This window comes from Vigna unguiculata, chromosome 10 (genome assembly GCF_004118075.2).
Source record: "Vigna unguiculata cultivar IT97K-499-35 chromosome 10, ASM411807v1, whole genome shotgun sequence".
NCBI lineage: Eukaryota > Viridiplantae > Streptophyta > Magnoliopsida > Fabales > Fabaceae > Vigna > Vigna unguiculata.
In genome coordinates this window covers 35,324,885-35,348,743 of record NC_040288.1, presented here as the reverse complement: position 1 = coordinate 35,348,743, position 23,859 = coordinate 35,324,885, and the positions used below count along the sequence as shown (strand labels likewise).

Genomic DNA, 23,859 nt, shown 5'->3' with positions numbered 1-23,859 from the left:
TTCTGTTGTACCATGCATGAGGAGCTTGTTTCAGGCCATATAAAGCTTTCTTCAATCTCAACACTTTGGCTTCTTGGCCTTTAACCACAAATCCTGGTGGTTGCTCTATATAGATCTCTTCTTCAAGAACACCATTGAGGAATGCAAACTTGACGTCTAATTGGTAGATGCTCCATCTTTTTTGTGCTGCAAGGGCTATTAGAGTTCTTATTGTGTCTAGTCGAGCAACTGGAGCAAATGTCTCATTGTAGTCTACTCCAGGTTGTTGTGAATAACCCTTAGCTACCAACCTTGCCTTGTGTTTGTGTATGGTACCATCGGGGTTTAACTTTGTCTTGAAGACCCACTTAACTCCGATGATATCTTTATCTTTTGGACAGTCTGCTAACTCCCAAGTGTTATTTTTCTCTATTGTCTTTATCTCTTCTTTCATTGCCTTGACCCATTCTTCTTGTTTTGCGGCCTCTTCAAAGGTTATAGGCTCTAGTATGGCCAAGTTGCAAGATTCATAGATGTCTGTTAGAGATCTGATTCGTCTCGGAGTGGATTCAGGCGATGATTCTTCTTGATCTTGAATTGATGTTGGAGTTGCAGGAGATTCTGGAGTTATAATGGTATCTTGATCATTATCTTCTTGGCTTGTAGTTGGTTGATTGTTGGGCATGTATATTGTCTTCCTCTCAATTTGTTCCTCTTCCCAGTTCCAAGTAGCACTTTCATCTACTTCAATGTCCCTACTGATAGTTAGCTTCTTTGTTTGAAGATTATAGACTCTGTAGCCTTTGGATTGTGTACTATAACCCAAGAAGATGCCTCGTACGGTCTTGTCTTCTAGTTTGTGTCTCTTTTGGTCTGGAACATGAATATAGCAAACAGATCCAAATACTCTTAGATGTTTAGCTGATGGTTTCTTACTGCTCCAGGCTTCGATTGGAGTTTTGTCTTGGACTGCTTTAGTAGGACATCTATTGAGTAGGTAGACAGCAGTGTAGACTGCTTCTGCCCAGAATGTATTTGGTAGTCCTTTCTCCTTCAGCATTGATCTCGCCATCTCCATGACTGTGCGATTCTTTCTCTCTGAAACACCATTTTGTTGTGGAGTATATGCGACTGTAAGTTGTCGTTCTATGCCTTCATCTTCGCAGAATTTGTCAAACTCACGAGATGTGTACTCTTTTCCACGATCACTTCTAAGTACCTTTATCTGTTTTCCACTTTGTTTCTCGACAAGAGCCTTGAATTTCTTGAATATTCCGAAGACTTCTGACTTTGCCTTTAAGAAATAGACCCATGTCATTCTAGAGAAGTCATCAATGAAGAGGATGAAGTACCTGTTGTTGTGATGTGAAGGTGTCCTCATCGGTCCACAAACATCGGTGTGGATTAATTCTAGTAAGTCTTTTGCTCTCCATGCTTTGTCTGTTGAGAATGGCAATCGGTGTTGCTTGCCGAGAAGACATCCTTCGCATGATTCATTGTTCTCCTTCAAGTAAGGAAGATCCCTCATCATGTTTTTCTGATATAGAAGCTTTAAGGCATGTGTGTTGAAGTGGCCAAATCTCCTATGCCAAAGCCATGAGTCATCAACTTCCGCCTTCATGGCAATATTAGTTCCAGGTTTGAAGCTTATGGGAAAGCTTCTATTTCTCTTCTCCATTTTTACTTCACCAATTTCTATCCTTCTATTGTCATAAATTTTGCATGTATCTTTCTCAAAGTGAAGAGAATACCCATTCTCCATCATTTGGCCAATACTTAGAAGATTTTCTTTAAGATTGGGAACTAGTAAAACGTCCTTAATCAATTTCGTACCTTTCTTGGTCTCCACCATGATAGTTCCTTTGCCTTGAGACTCCACTGTGGCGCCATTTCCAAGTCGAACTTTGACATTGATAGATTTATCAATGTCTTTGAAGATGCTTTGATCTTTGGCCATGTGATTGTTGCATCCACTGTCCAAGTACCAGTTTCCTTCTCCACTATGAGATTCTTGATTAGCATAGAATAAACGTTGCTCCTGATTATGTTCTTCAGCAAAGTTTGCTTGATGCTTATTTTTATTACGACAATACTTCTCCACGTGACCAGGCTTCTTGCAATAATGACATATTGGCTTCCCACGATGCCAACAGTCTTTTTCTGCATGACTTAACTTATTGCAAATGCCACACGGAGGATATTTATCTTTCTTGCTTCTAGAGAAATTTCTAGAATCTTTGCTTCTAGAATATTCTTCAATATTTTTCTTTTCTTCTTCTTCTTCCTTTTTGGGTTGTAATTTGAGCTTTGATTGGAAGGCATTTTCGACTGAATTTGTATCAGCACGATTATTTAATCTTGCTTCGTGCGCTCCAAGGAGACCAACTAATTTACTTATCGATAGAGAAGATGGATCCGAGGAAGTTTCTATGGAAGCTACTATGAAATCATATTTCTCTGTGAGAGTGACAAGAATTTTTTCTACCACTCTTTTTTCCTTAATTTCTTTTCCATATAACTTCATTTTATTCACTATTTCTTTTATTCTTCCATAGTATTCTTCAATGGTCTCAGATTTCTTCATTCTAATGGTCTCAAATTCTCTTCTTAGATAGTGTAGTTTAACGGAGCGTACCTGTTCATTGCCTTCAAATTCTTCTTCCAAAATATCCCATGCCCTTTTTGCAGTTTCTGCATCCATGATCCTCCTGGCGATATTTCTCCCACAGCTTGTTGAAGAACAAACAATGCTTGGGCATCCTTTTGTTCAGAATCTTCTAACTTTTTCCGTTCCTCCTCAGATAGAGTCTCAATATTATCTGGTTTTGTATAACCAGATTGAACAATATCCCACAATTTTTGTGAGATAAAATATGTCTTTAGTTTGAGTTTCCAGAGGTCAAAATTTTCACCAGTAAAAACTGGTAGGGGGACTGAAGAAAAGTGAAAAATGTTAGAAGCCATAGATTAAGAGAAAAGACTCTCTTCTTTTGGAAGTATAGAAGGAAGGTTTTGGAAGTAATAGAGTAATTTTTCTACGCCCAATAAATGATCGAACGTAGCTCTGGTACCACTATTAGTATTTCAAGGTTGTGAAGGGGATAGTTGAAGGGATAGAGAAAATGTGTAGATAATAGAGTGTGAAAGTAGTAGTTGGAGAAGTGTATTTTGTAGTTGAGAGTAGTTGTATTGAATGTTGTGTTAGTTGTTCTTCATATTTCAAAATGGTATGATACATGGGTATTTATAGACCCATAGATTATTCTAGAAACTCCTAGCTAGAACTAATGCAAATACTTCTAGATTTTTCTACATAGTTGAATGTTCTTGATTTTTCTTTCTATCCTAGGCTTTTCTCCAATACTCTAGAAGTTTCTTTACATTTCAACAACTCTATCTTATATTTTTCTAGATTCTTCTAGAATTTGCATTATACTTTAATAACAATGTTGATTGATTTGATTTTAGTACATGTACTTATGAAGTTTTTTATTGATTAAACAATATCTTATTTTCTTATTTAGTTATTGACTAATATATATGTTTTCACTTGTACAAGATAACCGGACTTTAAAGATGGATTGTTTGGGGCCTTTTGGCAAACCACCTAGAGCAATGATAAATTTTATATGGGAACATGGTGTTCGACAGATGACTTACATCATTTATTACAAGCAAAATGTTCTTCAACTGAGCAGTAGTCTTAAGGATCTTGGATTTGAAAAAGAGAAGGTAGATCACCAATGTGATGAGGCTGAGAAAAATCTAAACAAAGTTGAACGTAAGGTTACTGAATGGGTTGAAAAAGTCAGTGAAATTGAGACAACAGTAGCAAAGTATGAGAATAGAAATGGCCACAAAAGGGCTCGATCGCCCAATTGTTTCATTTTTCCATACTTGTGGAATAGACACAAGTTAGGTAGACAAGCAAAGAAGTTGGAAGTGAATGTTACAAAGCTAATTGATGATTGCCCAAAGTTTGATGAAGTTGCCTACAGGGAAAATGTAACATCTAATGATACCACATTGTCCAATTATGGCTTTATAGAATTCGGTTCTACAAAATCCACAATGGATAAAGTTATGAGACAACTTGAAGATTCCACCGTGAGAATGATTGGATTGTACGGGCCAGGGGGTGTGGGGAAGAGCACTTTAGTAAAAGAAATTGCAAGGAAAGCCAAAGAAAATAAGTTGTTTGATGTGATGGCTGTAGTAGAAATAACAGCCAATCCCAATCCACAAAAAATCCAGGAAGAAATTGCTTATGTGTTAGGATTGAAATTAGAAGGAAAAGGTGAAAATGTGAGAGCTGATTGTCTTCGAAGGAGGTTAAAGAGAGAAAAAGGGAACACCCTTTTAATCTTTGATGACCTTTGGGACAAATTAGACTTGAACAAGTTAGGGATTCCACTTGATGAAGACGAAGATGATGATGACGATTTTAATAGCGGTAACAAGGATCTTAGCCGCAAAGTGTTCAAAAAGAAAAAATCCTTGGTGGTCACAAGGGGTGCAAAATTTTGCTAACTTCAAGGGATAAAAAAGTGTTATGTATTGAAATGGATGTAAAGTCAACTTTTTGCGTAAAGGAATTGGATGATAGGGATGCTTTGATGTTGTTTAAGAATTTGGCTGGAATACATAATGAAATGTCTAGCTCTAAACAAGAAATTGTGAAGAAGTATTGTGCTGGGTTACCCATGGCCATAGTTACAGTTGCAAGGGCATTAAGAAACAAGAGTGAGTTAGTATGGGAAGCTACACTAGAAAAACTTAAAAAGCAGGAATTGGTAGGAGTGCAAACATCTATGGATGTTTCAGTGAAAATGAGTTATGACCATCTTGAAAATGAAGAGATCAAGTCCATTTTCTTACTTTGTGCTCAAATGGGCCATCAACCTCTAACTATGGACTTAGTGAAGTATTGTTTTGGTCTGGGTATACTCGAAGGGGTCTCCTCGCTTTTGGAAGCTCGAGACAGAATTAAGACATCAATTCAAAAGCTCAAAGACTCTGGCTTGTTGTTGGACGAAAATTCTAATAATCATTTCAGTATGCATGACATGGTTCGAGATGCTGCTTTGTCTATAGCACACAAGGATCACAATGTTTTCACTTTGCGAAATGGAAAACTGGATGATTGGCCCGAACTCGAAAAATGCACTTCTATTTCTATATGTGACAGTGATATCATTGATGAGCTTCCGGAAGTCTTAAATTGTTCTCAACTTAAACTTTTCCAAATAGACACTAACAATCCATCTTTGGAAATACCTGAGAGGTTTTTTAGTAGAATGGAAAATATGAAAGTTTTAGTAATGACTGGTTTTCATCTTTCGAGCTTACCACATTCAATCCAATTCCTATCAAAGCTCAGAATGCTTTGTTTAGAGAGATGTACTTTAGATTGCAACTTATCTATATTAGGGAAGCTGAAGAAGTTAAGAATTCTCAGCTTCTCTGGATCTCAACTTACAAGTTTTCCATCTGAGCTAAAATTCTTAGATAAATTACGATTGCTAGACATCAACGATTGTTCTGAATTGAAGATTATTCCACCTAATCTTATATCAAGTTTGACGTGTTTGGAAGAACTATATATAAGAAAAAGTTTGATCAAAATGTTGGTGGAAGGAGAGACAAAGAAAGGTCAAGCTTCATTTCTTATTGAGCTAAAGAATTTGCAAAATTTGAAAGTGTTGGACTTAAGCATCCCATATGCTTCAATTTTTCGTAATCATTTTTTCTTTGACAAGCTAAAAGATTACAAGATTGTGATAGGAGACCTGGACATGTTTTCTGTTGGAGAATTTCGGATGCCGGATAAGTATGAAGCATTAAGAGTTTTAGCATTGCAACCGAAGGATGACACTAACATTCACTCCCAAAAAAGCATAAAATTATTGTTTAAAACAGTACAAAGCTTGTTGTTGGGAGAGATGGATGGTGTTGGAGATGTTGTCAATGAATTGAATATAGATGGATTTCCAGATTTGAAACACTTATCCATCATAAATAACAATGACATCAAATATGTTAATTCAACACAATTGTCTACTTATGTGAATGCTTTCCCCAATTTGGAATCTCTATGTCTCTACAATTTGGGGAAGTTAGATATGATAAGTTTCGGTCCAGTTACAGTTGTGTCATTTGCAAAATTAAAAATCATTAAGGTCGAGATGTGTAATCGGTTGAAGAACCTCTATTCCTTTTACAAGGTTAAATTTCCTACTAGTGCACAAACATGTGAGATTTCTGAATGTAATTCTTACATGGATAAATTTCTTCCTAGTCTAGAAACAATTGAGGTTTTTGAATGTGGATCTTTAAAGGAGATTTTTCAAATACCAATGCATTATGGTAAGGTTGAATTTCTCAAATTGCACACTTTGACGCTCCAATCGTTACCATCATTTAAATGCTTTTATACCAAAGTGGAGGAATATTGTGGGTCACATATGACAGAGCCTCAAACTACAAATAGGGGCCATGGAGAAATTACTAATGAAGAAGTCAATCAAAGTTACGGGAGGTCTCATCTTTTTGGTGAAATGGTATGATATTGCCTACTTTTCCTATATGGTTTTAAATAATTAGTTCAATTGTTGTAAATATATTAACGATGTGTAATGTGCTTTCAGGTTGAGTTCCCAAACTTAGAGAACTTGACTTTATCCTCACTCAAGATTCATGGGATATGGGACCAACACTCTACAAGTTTCATCTTTCAAAACTTGATAAAATTAGTTGTGAAAGATTGTCATAAATTGAGATATCTATGTTCCTTGTCTATGGCTAGCAATTTGAAGAATCTGAAAAACCTTGTCATAAGTGATTGCCCGATTATGGAGAAGATTTTTAAGGTTGAAGAAAATAGTGCAAACGAGGTATGTATTGATGTAAATAAGTAAATGTTTATTGTTAACTTAATATTATATATGTTTATAAGGCTCTTGATCACATTTTACCTTGTGCATTTTCGTTTAGCTTCTATATATGTAATAATAGTTTGTTTTCATCAAAATACAGGTTTGCATCTTCCCTAAGTTAGAGGAAATCCACCTTAGCAAAATGGACAAATTAACAGATATATGGCAAAGTAAAGTGAGTGTGGATTCTTTTTCTAGTCTCATTTCTGTGAATATTGAAAAGTGCAATGAATTAGAGAAGATTTTTCCAAGCCACATGGAAGGATGGTTTGAAAGTTTAGAGAACTTGAAAGTTTCTAAATGTCATTCGGTAAAAGTGATTTTTGAAATCAATGATTCTCAAGAAATAGATACATTTGGAGGGATAGAAACAAATTTGCAGGTTCTTCTTCTAGAACATCTCTCAATGTTGAAACAATTGTGGAGTACAGATCCATATGGAATTCTAAAATTTAAAAAATTGCGGACTATAGAAGTATTGGATTGTGATGAACTGAGGAGTTTATTTCCGACTTCTGTGGCAAAGGATGCTTCAAAGCTTGAAGGCATTTCAGCATTGCAATGTGAGAATATGGTAGAAATTGTTGCAAGTAAAGATGCATTCGAAGCTAACAATGATCCATTAGAGTTTCCTGAACTAAATTATGTGAGATTATATAAGCTACCAAAGATCAAACATTTCTATAGGCAGAGACATCCTATAAAGTGCCCAAAATTAAAGGAGTTGAGCGTGAGGGATGTAAAGCTTGAAACAATTCTCAAAGAAACCAGCGAAACAACAAACAAAGAAGAAAAATGTGTTTTCCCAGCTGAAGAGGTAAGCAATACTTCAACTTTTTTTTTTTTTAGCAGAAAAGAATATGTATAAATAATATTGTCACAATCCATTTACACATATAGCAAGAAGATAAATAAAACAATTCTTAGCTACAAATATAGAAATGACAGTGAATACAAAATTACAAAGAAAAGTAAACATAAAAATAAAGAAATATATGGGAATAGAATGCAAAAATCTAAGTTTTATTTGGTTAAGGAAAAATAAGCTAAATAAAAGTAAAAATTTTAAGATTATTATTTAAAGACATATAAAGGAAGGTCATTTTATTTTCATCCACAGTAATATATATTATTTATTATTAAAAATATCATTTTAAGTGCTATTAAAATTACCTTATTTGCTATAATTATTATTATTATTATTATTATTATTATTATTATTATTATTATAGGAATTATTATTATTATTATTTAATACTCTTTATTTGCCACATAACATATATTTGATCTTGAACATTTGGAATTGCTAGATTCATATTTGTCTTTTAAATTTTTACATTAATTAGTGCATCACAACGAAACTCTTAAAAGTCCGATGTTTCTATTTTAATTCATGATTTAAGTTTCTTAAAAGAAGAAACAACCAATCGAAAACAAAAACCATACGCAATATTGATCATAACCCGTTACAATTCAATGCAAATCACAAAAAACCAAACAAAAATGCTAAAAATCAAACAAATTTGAAGGGGCTATTTTTACTTCATATGAAATCATTTATTTCTTTTATTGTTTAGGTATTACCCAACTTGGAGTGTATGGAAATTGACTTCTACCAAGCACAAGAACTGTTACGGAAGCATCAGATGCACCGTCTGAAAGAACTTAGTTTGATTTCAGTTCAAAGTTTTGATCTGAGCCAGTTTTCGTACAGAATGCCAAATCTAGAAAAGTTGAAATTCATTTCTTCTAAATTTAGAGAGTTAGTGCAAAGAGAAAAGATTGCACGAAAAAAAAGATTGGGGATCGTATTGCAGTTGAAAGAGTTAGTTTTCGTGGGTTCAAAGATAAATCATCTAGGATTTGGACGAGACCAAGTTCTAGAGAAACTAGAGCTTTTAACCTTAGAATATTGCAATAAATTGAGCAATTTAGGTCCTCCTTCTGTATCTTTGACTTACTTGACATATTTGGAAGTGAAGTCTTGTAAGAGATTAAGGAACTTAATGGCATCCTGCACGGCCCAAAGCATGGTTCAACTCAAGACCATGAAGGTAATTGGTTGCTGTGAAGTAGAGGAAATAGTAAGCAATAAGGGAAGTGAAGAAGGCAAAGTGATGAAAATTATATTCAACAAATTGATTTCTATAGAACTTGCGGAACTAAACAACATGAAAAGGTTTTGCAGTTACAAGGGGTGTGAATTTGAATTTCCATCACTGGAAATATTGATTGTAAGAGAATGTCCGAAGATGGAAAAATTCAGTGAGAGAGAGCCAATAACACCAAAGTTAAAGAATATATTTGGCGTGGAAGGAGATGAAAAAACCAAATGGCAATGGGAAGGTAACTTGAATACCACCATACAAAAGATTTTGAATGATAAGGTACTCACTCACTTTCTCATTTATTTAATGTTATTTCTCCTCATTTTATTAACTTTTCTTGAAAAATCAATGATTGGAAACTAGAAATCTTAGTTTTTGTTTTTGCCTAAAATCTTTAAATGGTAATTTGTTGAGTTTTTTCAAAGATTAAATTCTTTCTGTTTATTAAATTCGATCTGCTTCTTCTATTTTTAAATCATTCAATTTAATATTAATTTTCTGTGCTTTCGATGTTATAATTTCCATTTAAACAAAAATACGCCCTGAATAACGTGGTCATATTTCTTTCAATTTTAAATTGATACCAAGTGATTCTCACACAAGAAATACACGGTTACAAAATTGTCAATATAATAATTAAATAGCTCCTTTTTTATATATTAAAATTTATGCTTTTAAAATAAATAAAAACGTACACAAACATGACGGTAATAAATGAGTAATTTTTAATGTAAAATAATTTAATTTTTTTAAAAAAAATTGTAATATAACACTTTTAATAATTATATATATATATATATATATATATATATATATATATATATATATATATATAGAGAGAGAGAGAGAGAGAGAGAGAGAGAGAGTAATTAAAAAATATTTGAAAGTTGTAGTACTAATTCAATAATTTGCATGATTTGCAGGTCATTTTCACCGATTATCTTAGGCTTCACAATTATAGTGAATCTATTATAGAGAGACTATGGCGTGGCAGTCACTCTGTGCACCAAAATAGCTTTGGGTATTTGAAAAACTTGAGTGTATACGAATGTGATACTCTAGTGCATGTAATTCCATCCCATTTGCTTTATTGCTTTCAGAATTTGGAAGAATTAGAAGTAAAGTCTTGCAAAGCAGCACAGGTTATATTTAATATGAATGATGAGAAGAGGTTGATGACAAAAGCTTCGGGAATATTACGTCTGAACACACTGTCTTTAGATAATCTACCAAAACTGGAGCATATATGGAACAAGGATCCGGAGGGAATCATTGACCATCAACTGCTAAAGAAAATGCGTGTTGAACATTGTAAGCGTCTTACAAGTTTGTTTCCAGCATCAGTGGCCAAAGATCTTGCCGAACTTCAAGTGCTTGAGGTAAGAAAGTGTGAGGAATTGGCAGAGATATTTAGGAAGGATGAAAAGGGTGGAGAAGGAACAACGCAAGAGTCTGTGTTTCCTCGTCTCACCTCATTGAAGCTGTACCAATTGCCACGCCTCAAATACTCTATCCACCGCTCTAAACGACAGGTAATTCTCACAAAACATTCAAAATTAGTATATTTCATGTTTCTTTCTTATATATACATATTTGATATTTTATTTTTTCACTTTTCAGTTATAACTTTTTATTATGTTTTTTATTATGATTTTTTGTTGTTTAATTTTTTTTTTATATTCAAACATGTTTTACTTATATAAACTATTTTTTTTCTCATATACTCAGGGTATCTATTTTTACTCTTACTTACTTTAAAATGAATTAGAAAATGAATAGATCCATGTAAGATCCATCAATTAGCTTGAAATATTCTAGTTACTTGTATTTATATTTTTAATATTTTAAAAAATTGTAAGTTTAAATAGGATATTTTTATTGAAATTAAAAATGTAAAAATAAAATTAATTTGAATATTTAGCTAATATTTAGTGACAAATTTTTTTTTAGTTGAAACTATGTAATTAATTTTAAAAACCAATTTAGTGATTAATTATAAGTTTTTATTGATAATAGTAACTATCTTAGGGTCCAATAATTTTTAGTTTTGTAAATTGGTATCTAAATTGGTCATTATAGTTACTATTAATTATTTGTCACTAAAATTATAAAATTGGTCACTATTTTAAATTTTTCTTATAGTGTTAGTAAAAAAATTCATTTCTTTTATTATATACAATATTCTGTTACTATCTATATTTTAATTTCATAGGTCCTAGTTTTGTTTTATATATATTATGATTTGTGAGTTTTTTTTTTCGTATTTTCATGTTTTCATCATCCTTATCTTCGTTATGAAAAGATTTCACTACTAAAAATATACACGTTTCTTTGCTTTTACTTTTTTTAATAAGACTCGTACAAATTTTGTCATGAATAATTATTTGTAAAATTTTTTTATCTTTTTTTAAATATATTGCACAAAACACTTTTTGCAAAAAACATTAGTAAAAAATACTTGTATATTTTATAATTTTGTAATAATTAATTATTCATGAAACCATTACCTATCTGGTAAAACTCTTAGAAAAAAAAAGTCTTTTGTTGTAAAATTTTGTAACAAATTTATAAAAAAGAATCCATAAAATATGAAAAAATTATAGTAATATGTATTTTGAGAGTTAAAACTTAAAATAAATTTGGATGCAACGAAAATAAAATTCTAAATCTAATTTCTCTTGCAGGAGAGTATATCAAAATTGAGTATGATAGATATGCAAGAGTTGTGTCTTGGCTCACAGCCCATCCCAAACTCCTTCTTCGGCCTCTTGGGTTCTCTGACAGTGGATGGTTGTCAGTTTTTATCAGATGATGTTCTACCGTTCAATGTACTTCGTTTCTTAACTAATTTAGAAACGTTGGAAGTTGAAAACTGTGATTACGTCAAAACTATATTTGATGTCAAATGTACAGGACAAGACATAATGACCTTTCCTCTAAAGAATTTGAGTTTATTTAGGCTACCAAATCTGAAGAATGTTTGGAACGAAGATCCTCATGAAATTCTAAGAATGCCTCATCTACAAGAAGTACATGTTGAGAGATGTAACGACCTTACAAGCGTGTTTCCGAAATCAGTAGCCAAATATCTTGTGCTAGTTGAAAATCTTAGCGTGAAAAACTGTGAGGGATTGATGACTATTGTTGCAGAGGATAATATTGATCCAAGTCTGGACACTATGTTTCCCTGTCCTTGTGTGAGATCATTAAAATTAAAGGGTTTGCCAAAGTTCAAGTATTTTTACCACTGCTCTCCCAGGTCTGACACCCATACACATCTGGAATCACATACCGAGAATCAACTCAGTTCTAAAAAGGTATGTACCGTGGATCTTGACTATTGATTGTGGAAAAGTTAAAATAATAAACTTAAAAATTATATATTTTATCTGTGTCCTTAATACAATAAAAATAAATATAATATTTAATATAATTATAACTTTAAAAGAAATTGTATATATCTAATAGATTATTTTTTCTTTTCTATTAAACCCATTAATAATTAAGTCAAAATAAAAATTTTGAATAATTTTTTTTATGTAAATAATTATATTGGGTGTAATAATTTTTTTTCATTCTATTTTATAATTTTGTTTTGATAATAATTATTATAATGAAAACAAGTTTTTTTTTTTTTAAGTAAGATGTATTTTCTATTCTTTTCAAAGTTTTATATAATTCGAAGATGATTGATAAAATATTGAAGTTTACATTTTAAACTAATTTTCTATAGAAAATGATTGGCAACTTAGTTATAAAATCTATTGAAAATGATATTGGTAACTTAGTTATAAAATTATTAATTAACGGTAAGTAAGAAATTGATGATAAATATTATTACCCTCTGATCGAACATCATTAGTACCTTGAACTCCCCAAATTAGTTATAAAATTATTAATAAATATTATTACCCTCTGATCGAACATCATTAGTTATAAAATTATTAATTAACGGTAAGTAAGAAATTGATGATAAATATTATTTCATCTAAGACCCTGCTATTCGGTTATGTTCATTTCCTCACTTCCCTCCATCCTGGACTCTGTTAAATCTTGGCGTGTTAACATGAAGCTTGAACTTCCCAGTTCATATGTTATCTAGTGCTTTCTCCAGCGCTTTATCATGCTTGATATCTAGGCACCTCACAAACCCAAACCTACATCCTCTTCGATTCAACTTCCGTGAGTGAGATGAAATCCTCCTGCACCATTCCCCATCTTCTAAAGATCTTCCACATGTCATGTTTATCAGAGAAGCTTGCTGTGGTGTCCTTCCCCGTCATAGTCTTTTACTCTTGCTCTGAGGGTAGTACTGTGGTGGCTGTAGTTACCAAGCACATGTCATAACTATGTAACTTTTACATATAAAGCAAAGGGTGGGAGAACTATGTGGTGCAGATGGGTGAAGTTGAGTGGTAGGAGCAAAAGATCGAGGAGTCAAGTCAACTATGGGTAATATCTCTAGGTTATAAGTCTAGGTTATAAGTAATGCACGGGTGAACTCTCGGATCAACTTTCTTATGTTGGGAAGTGTTTTTGGTAATGTAACATAGACACCCAAAAAAACCTTTAGAAATATTACATTAATGACCATGTAATTTTTTAAAAGGTGATGTACTTTTAAGATAAGGTATGGAAATGTAGTTAAGATAAGTTGCATGTAATAATGCAAAGTTCCAAAAACTATGGGGTAAGTTGGAAACAGAAATTAAATATAGTTGACAGGAGACTGTGGTTCAGAAGTGCAAAAGTAGGTAGTTAATATATTAAATTATTACATTAAAAAAAATTAAATATGATGTATTAGATTAGTTAAAATTTATATTTTGCATTCTTGCATTAAAAATAAAATTAAAATAATATTTTATTTAAATTGATCTGACTCTAACTGAGTTCTGATTAAACCTTCGACCTAGTTTTAACTAATTTAACGGCGTGTCTGATTCAATAAAGGAAAACAACATTGATTTACAAAAAATAAAAATAAGTATAAATATACACTTCATGATACCATAAAACAAGATTTCAGAACAATTACAATGATTCTATGGGACACCATTGTACTTATCATATATCATGCCCGTTCATAAACAATCTTTTAGCATCACGTAGTTAATTTGTCACTAATTATCTATGAGGAATCTTTCAGAACAAAAGCTTATTTATGTCATTGTATTGTATACGAAAGAGATGGGTCTCTAATTGCATAACCTGTTTTTGCTTGTGCTTTTTTCTCAGTTGGTCAAACCCTTTTCACTGTTGGAAAATGGAGTAGAGATGATTTTGCGTGGAGAGTTTCAGAGAAACCTCTTACCCAACTTAAAGTTTCTTATTCTCTGGTTTGAGTCGGATGTATTTCGACCGGAAATTCTAAAACAAGCGCCCAATATAGAGAAGCTTGTGGTATGTAATGGTTCCTTTAATGAGATGTTTTGTAGTAAAAGTCCTAATAATGTGGATTATAGTGGACTACAGCTGAAAAAATTACAGTTGAATTCCCTTGGAGAGTTGGTTTCAATTGGGTTAGAGAACTCTTGGACTGAGCCCTTTGTCAGAAATCTAGAAACCTTTAAAGTCACTGGTTGTGGGAGTTTAAAAAACTTGGTAACATGCAGAGTATCTTTCTCCAATCTGACATATTTGAAAGTACATGATTGCAGTAGCTTGTCCTATTTGTTCTCATCCTCAACAGTCAAGAGTTTGGGTCAACTCAAAAGAATGGAGATAAAAAATTGTACATCAATTACAGAGATAGTGCCTAGGGAGGCAGACGAATCAGACGAGGATGAGATAATATTTCCAAAGCTCAGTCTTTTGAATCTTGAAGATTTGTGGGACCTCCAAAAATTCTACAGAGGAAGTTTGAGTTTCCCATCCTTGGAGAAAGTGTCAATAACAAGTTGCACTTGGTTGCCCTATTTGTTTTCATCCTCAACAGTCAAGAGTTTGGGTCAACTGAAGAGAATGGAGATAAAATATTGTGGCTCAATTGAAGAGATAGTGTCTAGGGAGAAAGACGAATCAGATGAGGATGAGATAATATTTCCAGAGCTCAGTCTTTTGAATCTTGAAGGTTTGGGTCTCCGAAAGTTCTATAGAGGAAGTTTAAGTTTCCCATCCTTGGAAAAGGTGTCAATAACAGGTTGCGAGAGGATGACAAGTTTTTGTCTAGGTACTCTAGAGGCAGGGAATTTATCTCATGTTAAAGTCGGAGAATTCCAAGAAGTTGCTCCATTACAGACTGATCTCAACTCTACTATACAGAAGGAATATCTGAGACGGGTATGTGTTTCATATTTTTAATTAAACATTGTATGATTTTTCTCGTTACAATATTACACTGTCTGTTTCAGAACCTCCTCAATATGATGGTCATTGAACTTATGACTCTGCTAAATAACTCCCAGATTAGAGAACTGGGTTAAATTACTTTTATTTTTCTAAATAATGCCAAACATTACTACAAATCAAGCTCTCATTCATGTCTATGCGACGACGATAAATTAATTTTAATTTGAATATAACAGTTTACTGCCTCCACATAAATATTTTGGACCAAAGCATATATATATATATATATATATATATATATATATATATATATATATATATATATATATATATATATATATATATATTTAAAGAGTTAACAATAGTCTATTTACTAAGTTATATATATTATTATTTAGTAATAATTTTTTACGGTAAAATTATTATTACTTTAAATAAATTCTCTTAAGAGTCATATTTGTATTAGCAGAAAAATAAGGAAATATTATATTTTTCAATACTAATTTTATTTTACGAGAATAATACTTTTTATATTTTTTATATTTATCTTTTATGTTTTTTCTAAAGTAGTTATTAAAGAAATTTGTTCAAACTTACTTTCCGAATGCTTAGTTTGTTTAATATAATTTAGTAACTACATAAAGTTGTTTTGAAGTTTATTAAAACAAACTAAATTCAAGTGATGAATAAATTATATTTATTCAAAATATTATTTTAATGATTCATGATCTTTAGTATACAAGAAAATTTTTAAACAGTGATCAATTTTTGGTGATTAAATTATTACTATAACAAATTTAGATATCAACTCACAAAATAAAAATTAATTGTTATTAAAATAATTATTATTATAAATAAAAGATTATAATTAATCATTATTTGTTATATAAATTTATTATTTTAATTTATGAAGTTAACTATTCTAAATTTTAATATAAATATAATGGAATTAATAATAATTAATTATATCTTAAATAATATCTTTGCTCATCGGTTAAGATTTCCTTTTGAATTATTATAATTTTCTCTATAACTTCCTACTGAATTTATACTGTATGTTAGGGACATGGACACAAATACTAGAAAAATGAGACAAAGAAGAATCGTAGATAAACTCCCAAACTGAAAAAGCTTTTCACACGGGGTATTTAGGCGTGGGCAACGATATCTTAATTAACTGCACCAAATTATAATTAACTTCATCATAATATACTTAAAAGAAAAAATTGAACTAACAACTGAACTATAATATTTTATAGTTTAGTTTTTAAGAAACTGAACTTTTAAATTCGCAGTTTAATTAATTGCAAAACTGATGAAGCTGCTCCTAATTACCATCTCAAATTTTAGGTTCAATTCCCAAATCATACTCCCAACTCATTCAATTCCCAAATCATACTCCAACTCATTAGCAGAACTCCTTCTTCCAACAAACTCAAAACTATCATCCTTTCTTTCTTCTTAATTGCAAACCTTGTGTACCACACTTATATTTTAGTTTTAGGATGTATTCTAATATTAGTTTATGAAAAGCATTTATGAAATTGCGATCATGATAAATATATATAACATTCTCTTATTTATAAATTATAATATCTCCATGATATTTTATTATTTCCTATTTCAAACACGTAAACATATTAACCCCGTTGAGCTTCACACTTCACACTGCACAATCCAGTTTTAATTTACATGTGATTTCCTTACTTTTTTTTGTCATAAATTCAATAATTTAATAAATTAAATTTCAAGAAACAGATTTTGTTTCTTTAATCAATTTTTAAATAAATGGCAAGCATAGTCAAAATTGATCTTCGGTGTTATTTCTTTTAAAAAATTTTAAAAAATATTCAAAACAATTCAAAAGTGATTTATAAACCGTTCAGTTCAGAAATAATGCAGTTTGAAAATAAGTTAAGATAAAATAGTTCAATTTTTTCTGAACTAAATTTTAGTTCAGTTAAGACAAACTATTATTTGGTTTAATTTTGCAATGCAGTTCAATTACTTTTACCCGTCCATAAGAATATTAGTCCTAAAAAGATAGCTCATAGATAACTCCCAAAAGAAACTATTTATAGATTTTCTGAGAAAGACTCTCCCCAAAAACAACTAACAATATAACCTCTTTCTAAATTTCGCTCTATTATATAATACATATTCCTGTATCTCTCAATATTTCCCTTCCTAATAATACCCATTGCTGCTAGAACAACTATTGAGATTAGTGGGATAGTTGTTACAGTGAGACAGATGTTGCTTATTATTATGGTGTGGCATGGACCCAAATTTACCCCACTACAGTTTCCTATACTTGAAAATTTTGGACCTAATAAATTACATTCACCCTTAGGATTTGTAGAAGAAAGGAAAGACATATCTCCCTTAGTTCTACAACATCCCTTTTGGAAGGTCCATAATCATAATCAAGATTCATTGTTACTTGGAGAGTATGTAGAAAGGTTAAATATGCAGTAACCTTCTCCTATCAGTTCTTCCTTTCTCAGCCACAAAGAACATTTTGCCTTTCATATTTGATGGAGTAAACCTTGGTTGAGAATTTTACGTCCATTGGGCTTAAGTCCCAAAAGTCCCAACATCACACAATATCAAATTTTAAAAGAATTGTCCGAGTTCGTGATCTATTGGCAAGTGTACCAAGTTAATTGCAGTACAATTGAACGAGGTTATTATATCCACAAGTATATTGGTAGTTCTTTTTTGGATTTTTTTAAGAAAATATTGATAGTAGTATATATTATATAGATTGAGATGAGTGAAGACTATGATTGAATTTCATCTCATTTTCTTCTACTACACCACTACAAAACTTGTCTGTTCAATGTCTTGTAAGTACTCTATAATAAATCTACACTCATTCCTTCATTATTGAACTTAAGGATTTTAGACTTAGTGTATTTCTTCTACTCCTTGTTGAATCAATCCTTGCCTTAAGAGCAAGACATTTTATCCAACCCACCTTCATATATATGCCTCCAACAATAACGAGCTTATGTGATTGGTCCAACTCAACCCAAACTAGTGAAGTGAGATAAATTTACTCATACAAATATCAATTTATACTACTTATTAAATTAAGGATAAAATGGTAATCTCACAAATAATTCTATTAAAACATATTTTTTAATCAATCACATCAATCAATTCTTTAACTAACTTTTACAAAAATTACTTCTAAATTTACTCACAATCACCTCTAAATTCCTTAAAAAAATAACACATAATTCACTCTTAAATCCACTTAAATTCATTTATTCACACTCTCAAATACTCTCCTTCAGTGAACACAGTGTAAAAGAAAGGAAAAGAAGGGAAAGGTCGTGGATTCGTTTGATCCCTCCTATTAACAATTTGGGGAAATAAGATCGATATAGTGACATTTAGAAGGCAGGAGAGAAGAGATTGTATAGGTTCAGTCCCTATTAATAAAAACTAACAACTAATAATTGTCGATAAAGAAAAATAATTACCTATAATTGACTAATTTCAATTTCATTGAGAGTTAAGAAACAAAAATATATTTATTTTAAATATAGTCAACTAACATTATCCTTAATAATAAATAATTATTAAAATACTGGTGAATATTTCATCTTTTGGGTACTAATTAAAATACATCACTGGCTCTTGTAAATAATTGTTTTCATATTTTTTTTTCCGGCTGCAGATTTCAGAGCTCAAACATCGTTCTCTCAAATATATGCCAGAGCTACAAGATATATGGGATGGCTCAATAGAGATCCCCAACTTCTGTTTCAGTGGGCTGGTCACATTGAATGTGGATGACTGCAAGTTTTTAACAGATGCAGTGCTACCCTTCCATTTACTCCCTTCATTACCCAGATTGGAAACATTGAGAGTTGAAAACTGTGATCTTATCAAAACCATATTTGATGTCAAATGTACAACAGAAGACACATTGATTACTTTTCCTCTTAAGAATTTGTTTTTGTTCAAACTGTCAAAGCTGAAGAATGTTTGGAATGAAGATCCTCATGGAATCCTAAGTATGGACCATCTACAACAAGTCATTGTTGAAAATTGCAAACGCCTTAAAAGCGTGTTTCCCACTTCTGTAGCTAAAGATTTGAATCTTGAAGATCTAAAAGTGGGAGACTGTGAGGGATTGATGACTATTGTTGCAGAGAACAATACAAATAGAAGTCTAGAGCTTACGTTTCCCTGTCCCCGTGTGTCGTCATTTCAACTACGACGTTTGCCCAATTTCAAGTACTTTTACTACTGCTCACTCAAGTCTGACATTTATACACATCTAGAATCACATACTAAGGATCAACTGGGTACTGAAAAGGTAATTTTTTTAAGCACTCTCTTGTTGCGAAATTGAATCAGGAAAAAAAGTTATTGAATATATAATGGGAGGGAAGAATTAAACACAAATCACTCCCAGTATGATTTGTTCATTCTATACTTTTTTTTCATTGTTCAATATATATGAATAGATTCTTACGCCATTCTACTTTATCATATATCATGTCTTCATGCTGCCACAATCTTTATGAATAGTCTCCTACGATTTAAAGAACCTTTTAACTCATTTTTTTTTTTTCTGCATAGTAACCACTACAACCTTCCTAATTATATCATTTATAAGATTTTCCATCTTAAATCTTAAACTCAAAATAAATTTTTCACTAATTATAGGTACTTTTTTTGCATGAAAATTTGAGTTATTGTCTTTAACAGTCCTAACCAGCTTTGTTTTGTGTTATTCTTGGTTATTACAGCGCCTGTTACTGTGGGAAGAGGGAGTAGAGATGATTTTTCGTGGAAAATTTCAGAGAAACCTCTTACACAACTTAAAGTTTCTTATTCTCTGGTATCAACCGGATGTATTTCGACAGGAAATTCTAGAACAAGTGCCCAATATGGAGAAGCTTGTCGTACAAAATGGTTCCTTCAAAGAGATGTTTTGTTGTAAAAGTCCTAATAATGTGGATTATAGTGAACTACAGCTAAAAAAATTACACTTGAATTCCCTCAAAAAGTTGGTTTCCATTGGGTTAGAGAACTCTTGGACTGAGCCCTTTGTCAGAAACCTAGAAACCTTTAAAGTCTTTGATTGTGATAGTTTAAAAAACTTGGTAACATGCAGAGTATCTTTCTCCAATCTGACATATTTGAAAGTACAAAGTTGCTACACCTTATCATATTTGTTCACTTCCTCAACAGCCAAGAGTTTGGTTCAACTTAAAAGAATGGAGATAAAAAATTGTTTCTCAATTCAAGAGATAGTTTCTAAAGAGGAAGACGAATCAGATGAGGATGAGATAATATTTCCAAAGCTCAGTCTTTTGAATCTTGAACATTTGGGCGATCTCCGAAAGTTCTACAGAGGAAGTTTACGTTTTCCATCTTTGGAGGAATTATCAATAACAAGTTGCTACGAGATGGTAACTTTATGTACAGGTACGCTAGAGGCAGGCAAGTTGTCTCATGTTAGACTTGAAGAACCAGATGCTATTCCATTGGAAACTGATCTCAACTCTATTCTGACTAACGAATTTATAAAGGTACGTGATTAATAATTTATTTATTTCTTTATTGAACATTTATAATACATGTCTGAGTATCTAGTATGATGGAAATTGTGTAACGTATTCACCGTATCTCCAACAAATAACTTAGATATAGGTCTATAATGATATATTCTGAGTTTGTCTTTCAGTCTCGTATTCAAACTTATTTGTAAGGAATAGAGCAAATAAACTCGTTTCGTGGGTATTGTTCCAATCCGTTTTCATTTTGATGAAATATTACCATATTGACCGGGTATGAATATGGGTATGGATATGGGAAATTTATGACTTTTTCAATTTGGTATGGAAATGATGATGGATATGGAATGTGTTATTTAATGTTTTGAATAATCTCCTATTATGTCGAGTGATGAATCTTTTATTTAGTTGCATATTTTTCTCCTAGTTTAGTGGCAGGCATATCTGCATTTTCCTATTTTGGTGGTATTGTTGTAACTGTTAAGTAGTTTCATTCTGTGTAAAGGCTTATTAAAGCCAACGCTGCAATCAAATAAAATTACTCTCTCATAAAGTGAATATTGCATACCTTGATATAAAAGTTGGTATCATAGCTCTCCGTAAGGGGCCTAATCTAGAGTGTGCAAGAGTGAAATTTAGTGGAAGAGAGTGACGAGAGAAAATAGCGTGAGAAAAAGTGAGAAGATGGCTGAAAAGTTTGTGCAACCAGCCATCCCAAGGTTTGATGGCCATTATGATTTCTAGACCATGCCAATGGAAAAATTTCTACGAAGCAAAGAATTGTGGTCGCTTGTAGAGGAGGGAATTCCAATGCTTGGTGTTGCACCAACAGAAGCACACAAGAGAAGTGTATTTGAAGCCAGCCTTAAGGATTTGAAGGTGAAGAGCTATTTGTTTCAAGCAATTGATAGGGAGATTCGTGAAACAATATTGGACAATAGCACATCATAGGACATATGGAAATCCATGCAGCAGAAATATCAGGGGTCCACAAGGGTCAAGTGTTCTCAACTTCAAGCTTTGCGTCGAGAGTTTGAACTGCTGGGAATGAAATAAGGTGAGAAAGTGGATGCCTATGTGAGACACACACTAGGTATTGTCAATAGGATGGAATCTAATGGTGAAGAGATAAAAGCAAGCATGGTGGTAACTAAAAGTTTTAGATCTTTTGACCCCGAAATTCAACTACGTTGTATGTTCGATTGAAGAATCCAATGATCTCAGTACTCACAGCCTAGACGAGCTTCATGGTAGCTTACTTTTCCATGAACAAAGGATGCAAGATGCACAACCTGATGAGCAGGTGCTGAAGGTTGTCCATGATAATAAATTCGTAGCTGGTCGAGGTCGCGGAAGAAGCATGCATGGACGTGGAAGAGGGCATTGGAGATTTACGTTAAATAAGACACTCATTGAGTGTTTTCATTGTCACAAGTTAGGACACTATCAATATGAATGTCCAGAGGCTGGAAAAAGGCTTATTATGCGTCATCTGAAACAACAACAGAGGAGAAGGATGAATTGCTACCGGTTGCTTATGAGGGCACACAAACTGTCCAGAAGGAGGATTGGTTTCTAGACTCTGGTTGTAGCAATCACATGACCGAAAACAAAATGTGGTTCGTTGAAATGGAAGAAGAAGGAATCAACAAAATAGTCAGACTTAGTAATGACTCAACTCCAGTTGTTATTGGAAAAGGGAGTGTTAGGATTGAGATTAATGGCACATCTTATGTCATATCAAATGTCTATTATGTACCTAAACCTAAGACTAATGTCTTAAGCCTTGGACAATTGCAAGAGAAAGGTTTGTCTATTTTAATTCAAAACTATATGTGCAAAGTATTTCATCCAAAACATGGACTCATCTTACAGACCAAAATGAAGGGAAACAAGATGTTTCATTTGACAGCTTCACTACAACCTCGCTGCCTTCAAACTATAGAGGTCTCAAAAATAAAAACTCATTTGTGGCACAAGCAATTTGCACACCTTAATTTCAAAGGTCTTGATACACTTGCAAATAAGCAAATGGTAATTGGTCTGCCATCCTTGAAACCACCCAAGGAAATTTGCACCATATGCCTAGTGGGAAAACAACACAGAGACACTTTCTCCGAGCAAAGCACCTGGCAAGCCTCATCAAAGCTCTAGTTGATTCATGCAGACATTTGTGGTCCCATATCACCTCCTTCTCATAGCAACAAAAGGTATGTAATTAATTTCATTGATGATCATTCACAAAAGACTGGGGTCTATTTTTTACATGAAAAAATCTGAAGCACTTCCCACTTTCATGAGCTTTAAAATCAATGTTGAGAAAGAAGTTGGTACCTTTATCACCTACCTTAGAACTGATAGAGGTGGAGAATTCACCTTGAAGGAATTTTTTTATTTCTGCACTCATGAGGGTATATCTGGACAATTGACTACTGCTTACACTCCACAGCAGAATTGAGTTGCTGAACAGAAGAATCGTACCATTATGAATGCAGTGCGTGTTTTATTACATGAAAAACAGGTTTAAAACCTTTCTGGCCCAAAGCAGTATGATGTTGTGTGCATGTTCAAAATAGGAGTCCCACATCTGCCATAGACCATTAAACACTAGAAAAGGTATGAAGTTGTTGAAAACCATGTGTTGATTATTTTTGAATGTTCGGTTGTATTGCACATGCTCATGTTCTAGATCAAACTAGAAGAAAGTTGGACGACAAAAGTCAGAAGTGTGTTCTCTTAGGGGTAAGTGACAAATCTAAAGCTTATAAATTGTTCAATCCCATTAGAAAAAAGGTTATAGTTAGCAGGGACGTTGTGTTTGAGGAAAAGAAAAGATGGAACTGGTTTGATGATTATGAGAAGAATAAGACAAATACTCTAGACTGGGAAGAAAGAGTGACTCAAGAAGATGAACATGAACAAGCACCACAAGACATAACAATTCGCACTGATGGGAATTAAAGCGCATTAGAGTCAATCCGAGAACACATTGAAACCGAATCTAAA

The 23,859-nt window shown here is 32.5% G+C and overlaps 1 protein-coding gene across 1 annotated transcript in view; it reads left to right on the top strand.

Moving 5' to 3' along the window:
* The window catches only part of LOC114166344, a 35,240-nt gene that overhangs the window by 4,551 nt on the left and 6,830 nt on the right, over window positions 1-23,859 (top strand). The window contains 10 exon segments of the mRNA XM_028051059.1: window positions 3,539-4,474; window positions 4,477-6,539; window positions 6,627-6,872; window positions 7,015-7,731; window positions 8,492-9,301; window positions 9,946-10,554; window positions 11,707-12,339; window positions 14,261-15,304; window positions 19,002-19,646; window positions 20,083-20,868. Of these exon segments, the coding sequence (XP_027906860.1) occupies window positions 3,556-4,474; window positions 4,477-6,539; window positions 6,627-6,872; window positions 7,015-7,731; window positions 8,492-9,301; window positions 9,946-10,554; window positions 11,707-12,339; window positions 14,261-15,304; window positions 19,002-19,646; window positions 20,083-20,868 (8,472 nt within the window). The 5' untranslated portion in view covers window positions 3,539-3,555.